The sequence below is a fragment of the Cricetulus griseus genome (assembly GCF_003668045.3).
Source record: "Cricetulus griseus strain 17A/GY chromosome 1 unlocalized genomic scaffold, alternate assembly CriGri-PICRH-1.0 chr1_1, whole genome shotgun sequence".
In the NCBI taxonomy this organism is placed as follows: domain Eukaryota; kingdom Metazoa; phylum Chordata; class Mammalia; order Rodentia; family Cricetidae; genus Cricetulus; species Cricetulus griseus.
The window spans coordinates 30341829-30347828 of record NW_023276807.1 but is presented as its reverse complement, the minus strand read 5'-3'; the positions used below and the strand labels follow the sequence as shown (position 1 = coordinate 30347828).

At 43.8% G+C, this 6000-nt stretch overlaps 1 protein-coding gene across 1 annotated transcript in view; it reads right to left on the bottom strand.

Moving 5' to 3' along the window:
• Positions 1–1205: 1205 nt before the first annotated feature.
• Rcan2 (regulator of calcineurin 2) overlaps positions 1206–6000 on the bottom strand; it is an 81608-nt gene continuing 76813 nt past the window's right edge. The window contains exon 4 of the mRNA XM_027387447.2: positions 1206–3666. Within this exon, the coding sequence (XP_027243248.1) occupies positions 3506–3666 (161 nt within the window). The 3' untranslated portion in view covers positions 1206–3505. The remainder of the gene's footprint in view (positions 3667–6000) is intronic.

Below are 6000 nucleotides of genomic sequence, written 5' to 3'. Positions count from 1 at the left end.
TATAACTTTGAAATGTATTTATGCTGTTATACACATTGTTTTTTTATTTATGCATTCTACAGTTGAAGAGCGTTTGAATTGTATCCGGTTAATGGCTCCTGGACACTGCTCTGGGCATCAGTGTATACATTTTTTAATTGCTGTGGGCACTTTTCTCTATAAGCTCAGACAGGCATGAGCACAAGCTATTAGCTACTACTGCCCAGTGTTCTCAGATGAGAGCTGTCTTCTCTCAGGCCTCCCCTGTAGCCTTATCAGCCCTCCCTATGCTCACTCACTTCATCTCAACCATTCTGCTGATTGATGCCTGGAATATTTACCTTTGGGGTTTGTCCTGACTGGCAAATAGTGATGTGGAGTACCTTTTATTGCTTATGGGTCATCCAGATAGCTAAGGTGTGTGTATATATGGGAATCTCCCCATGTAGGTTAATCATTAAAGAGAAAGTGTTGCCTACCTTTTACATCTAGCTTTTAGGGCAGTGGTTCTCAACTCGTGGGTCAGGATCCTCCACACACAACAAAAGACCACCAGAAAACACAGATATTTACATTACAGTTCATAACGGTATCAAAATTACAGTTATGCTATGGAATAGCAGTGAAAATAATTTTATTGTTGGGGTCACCACAACATGAAGAACTGTATTAAAGGGTCGTGACTTTGGGAAGGTTGAGAACCATTGTTTTAGAGCTTGACTTTGCGTTATTTAACTAATCCATGTGTATAATCTATGTTCTCCCAGTATAGAATTTTCTTTTTGATTTTCCTTGTACTTGTGTTACTTGGGGAGACAGATGCTCTGACTTAAATGACACCTAGTAAGTCAACCTTTTAGATTCTGCTGTTTAAGGCTTCTCTTTCACAGAGGGATTTTTTTCTAGTGTTTTAAAGATCATAGCGGGAAGATGTTAAATGTTCTTAGCACATTCTAAAATGCCTCTAGGGGTTAATATGGTTGAATTGGAAGGTAAGTCTATCTTTCAACCTCTTTTTCAGAGCCTAACCCATCTCGCCAGGTCTGGCTCAAATAACTCCTCCTTCAAGAAATGGCAGTTACCCAGCTTCCCTCCCAGTTCATCCAGGGAGAATGCCACTGAGTTAGTTACACACATTGGTGGCCCCTTAGAAAAACTCTAAGCATATTCCCCCACCTCGGGAATATGCATGCAACTCAGGTACAGACAAACCAGAAACGACACCAGACAGACATTCATTCACCAGATATATTTGAACTCTAAGCTCTTTGAGCTGTACACGTGCACAAATGATTCGGTTGGTGGAAACCTTCCCCCTCCACTTAAAATGTTTTAAACTTAAAAGAGCGCTAAGGAGGTTTGCATAATGTGCGTCATGGAAGTGTTGAGGCCATAGATCATGACTTTCGCAGTGCTGGGAGGTCCCTCGGCTTTCCCGTTTCTCCTGGGGAAAGCTCCCCCTCCCCTCTCCCCATGCTCAACCTAGCAGGAGAATCTGCAGCAGGTTAACATCTACACATGGCAATACAGTTTACCAAGACCTGGGTCATCTATAACAACTTTCAATAAACTGGAAACTTCTGCTACCACTATTTGGAAACACAAATTATTTCCAAGGCTTTTACTCATTTAGATTCCCCCCTCGACACCCCCAGTTCTTGCATCCTGAAAATGAATGTGGATTAGAAAGCCAGCCCCAGGCAGTTAGTTGACTTATAATCAATCCGTCCGCACAGCTGAGTTCAATGTTTCAGCCACTAGTGGGCACCATCTCTCCACTATTTGTAGTCTTTCCTTGGTCAATGAAAAACCCAACCCTCCACAACAAAGGAAAGTCAGAGCATTTGCTTGTAGTACACCCCTTAGGTCTGATTTTGAAGAGGAGACTTATTTTCCCCATTGAAACTCGGGATTCCACAAGCAACACTGTCCTCGGTTTCAAACGTACTGTTCTGTGGCCAGTACTATATTGCTATATTCACAGTAGAACGGACTTTAATTTTCTGAGAGATCAGTCTAGGTTTGAAGTTTCTGTTGAAACAAACATACACCTTAGTCAAAAAACCACAATAATCCCTCCATCGGGTGGCTGTGTTAGTGATCTTGTGTGTTTTTCTGAGGCTTAGGTCATGAAAGGACTAGCCCATTTTGTGGTAAATTGTATTTGCATCCAAAATTACTTGCTAATGAACAGGTATTGATGAGGCTTGACACATGGAGCAGAAAGTATGGTTCTGTAGGTGTATCTTCTGTAATGCACTTTGGGCTAGAGAAATACAAAAGTCACACATAACAAAAACAAAGACCTTTTGAGCACAGGGGCACTGGATGAGTAGAACTGCAATCTGTTTACCCATCATCCTTTTTGTGCTCTGAGATGCTCAGCTGTGTCTACGTGCTGGGGTTTAACATCATCCAAGTTGTTTATAACTGACACTTGGATCTTTGTTTAAAAACAGGTGGTCTTGACAGCAAAGAGGTTGCTAGCTGGTTATATATTGACACCAGACATTGCTGTGCCCCTTTTCAACTCAGCATTAACCGCAAGAGCATGGGATAGCATTGGATTACCTACATTAGAATCAGAGTGCCTTTAGAAGCAACACAGGTATGATGCCATTAAGCAGCCAATGGTTGAACAATCACTAAATAAAAAACACCCAGATTTTCAACGCACAGCTCAAACATCTGTACAAATATACAAAGGGGTGGGGGACAATCATTCAGACATCATGAGACTTTTATAATAAATAGATTTGTCTGAAATCGGTCTCTGTCACCTGGACAAGCCTCCCCAGTGACATTATGTGTAGTGGTGTTCAGAATCTACTGAGGGATATCTTTGGGGCCAAGCTCAATTTTGCCTCCAGGAATTTGGACAGAGCTATATGATGTATTGATTCAAACTGAAAATGATTCCCAGACTTGTTGAGCTGGATGGTGCTAGGGACACCCCTTCTATACAGGACACGGCTGGGATACTGTGAAGTGGGGTGTACCCTCAAATCATCAAAATAAATGCTGGTGATCGTGCAATGTCCTGGGAATGTTGGGATGCAGAGGACTGGGTGAGACCAGTTAGGGGGATCCCATGCAGTCAAAATCAAGTTTACTTATGGTCCTATATAAGTGGCCAGGAAAAAATGCAACAACACACACACACACACACACACACACACACACACACACAGCTGGAGCATCGCACAAACAACATAAATGCCATTTGCTACTGATGTCAATGACTTGGATCAACATGAGAGAACAGAGATATAGCCTGTCCTGATTGTTTAATAAGAAAATACTACCTTTTTTCTCTAGAACTTTCTAAATAATGGATTATAGTTAATGGGTATGAGTTGATTGGGAGACATGTCACCTTTTCCTAGCCCTTTTGTCCAAGAGGCTTAATTACAAGGAAGAGATTGCAAACAACCAAACACCCAGGGACTTAAAGGCAATTAATGTTTTGGACAAACCACAAGGGGGGAAGCATAATAAGAGGAGATGCATATTATCCTGGTCACGCTCAGTTGGACATAGAGGGTGGCAGGCCGGGGCGCCGGGTCTGGATGATTTTTGGCTTTGGGGAAGTCTTTGGATCCTCTTCTTCCTCCATGTCGCTGTCACACACGTGCACGACGACACTTGGTGTGGACTCAGTCCCCGCATGCAGTTCATACTTCTCTCCTGAAAAGCAAGACATCAGATGAGGAAGAGGGAAGGATTCTTTTTGGTTAGTTGCTCAGGTTTGTTGTGTTTTAGTTTTGCTGTTGTTGTTTTCCTTTGTTTGGTGTGTTTTGTTGTTGTTTTGAAGACAGGGTCTCTCTATATAGCCCTAGTAGCTGTCCTGGAACTCACTCTGTAGACCAGGTTGGCCTCCAGTTCACAGAGATCAGCCTGCCTTCGCCTCCTAAGTACTGGGATTAAAGACATGCACCATCATACCTAGCTAAGGAAAGGATTCTTAACAGCTGTCTTGGCAAGGTTTACAAAGAAGGAACATTTTTAGGTGTGTTGGAAAACCTGTGATCTGGCAGTGGATGGAAAGAGGCCTATTAGTCATTGTGATCTGGCTACCATCTATCAAATATCCAACTGCATCTGTCCACTATCAACTATCCAACTCCAAATAAGCCCACTTAACCTTTCTTGGTCACAGCAAGCTCGACTGTAAATTTCAAAATGTTACTTCCATTCTGTTGAAATGTGAAGACTAAATGTGCCTGGAAATACAGTAGTTTGGCTCTTCAATGCCCTGCAAAGGCTTGGCTTGCAGCACTGTTGGTGATGGTGTGAGTCAAAGTCTCATAGGAGGACTCGATAGGACCCCTGGTCTCTCCTGTCTCCTTTTTTGCTTGCTGACCTCCATGAGATGAGTGAGCCTTCTCCATCACGACTCCCTCCTTAGGAACTGTGTTCCACAGGGCCAAGGGAGCATGGACCAGATGCTCTGAAACCATAAACTAAAGTCAACTTCACTGGCTGACTAGTTCAGGAGCTTTGTCACGGTGATGGGAAGCTGAGTAACACAGCCAGTTAGTCATACCTGTTCCTGTTTGATCCCTGGTAGTGCTGCTGGTAGCTGAGTAAGCTTCAGTCAAATGCTTTTTGAATAAGCCAGTCTTTAAATTTTCCTCCAGGCATATACTATTGACAACCACAACTGCTCTGAGATATCATAAGAGTGGAACATTGTTTGTCTGGAATCTTCAGTGGCTAGTAAATAACTGGCAGATCACCATTAAGACCCTAATTTCAAGAGTCTCATTCTGTGTGTGTGAGTTGGAGGTACATGGGCATACAGTTGTATATGTGTGCATGAACATGTGAAGCCATAGAAGAGCCAGTGTTGTTCTTTGGTTGTTGTTGCTGTGGCTGTGTTGAAATGGGATCTCTCACTGGCGTGGGGCTCACTGTGCAGGCTCCCTTGGAGGGCCAGCAAGCCCTAGACCCTGCAGTACCTTGTTTGTAAATGGCCAGCCTGTTGGATGTGGATTCTGAGGGTTGAACTTGGGTCCTCATGCTTACTTAGTGCTTGTAGGCACCTTAGCAACTGAGCCATCTTTCAGCCCCGTTTTACAATTAGATCACTCCCAGGAATCTGTCTGTCTTTGCTTTACCTCTGTAGGTATTTCCTGAGCATCCCTCAGGTTCTTCCCCATTCTGGCTACTGAGTGCTGTTAAACAATATCTGTGCCTTAACAGCATAATCCAGTAGAAGCAACAAGACCTCTGGGTACACAAGCAAGAAAAGGTGGGTCTATGCTTTTAATTTCACAACTGTTAATATCTCCATCTATCCCTGAAACCTCACCCATCATTCCCACTCTTCACGACTCAACAGAAAAAAGACATCTGAAAACAGTGTGTTCTAGTTCTAGACTGCCTCTTGGTAACTGGCTCCCCAAGTCTCACTAGATCAAGTCCAGATGTCCTTGAATTGGTCCCGAGGACGCTATGCCATCACTCACCAGCCTTTCCCTGTAAGTTGACCCTTTTTGCTTTGCCAGAGTGACTTATCCGCTACCTCCCAATCATGGCCACATTCTTCCACCACCCTATTAGCTGCTATTACTTGGCATTGTCTCACCTCTCTCTGAGCGTTCCTTACATTGTGCTCTCTTTCTAGAATCATTGCAATACAGGGTACCATTTGTAACCTTTAAGGAACGAAAACCACCGGACACTGCTGAGAATCCCTGAAAAAGGGGGAACCTGCTGTCTGGGTAGACAATGGCTCTGTGTAAAGGGAGAAGATGTAGTGAGGGACGCCCTGTAGGATTCAGTGAGGCTGTGTGATAGGCGATGGGGTATCAAGAGACCCTTGTATGCCTGCCTCCTGCCCCGCCAGCCAGTGAGCTGAGATCAGATGGAGGAGGAGGGCACTCTAATACCACACGTTTCCACCACCCTATTAGCTGCTATTACTTGGCATTGTCCCACCTCTGTCTGAGAGTTCCTTACATTGTGCTCTCTTTCTAGAATCATGACCTGGATACTGACCCATCCAGGAATCTTGCT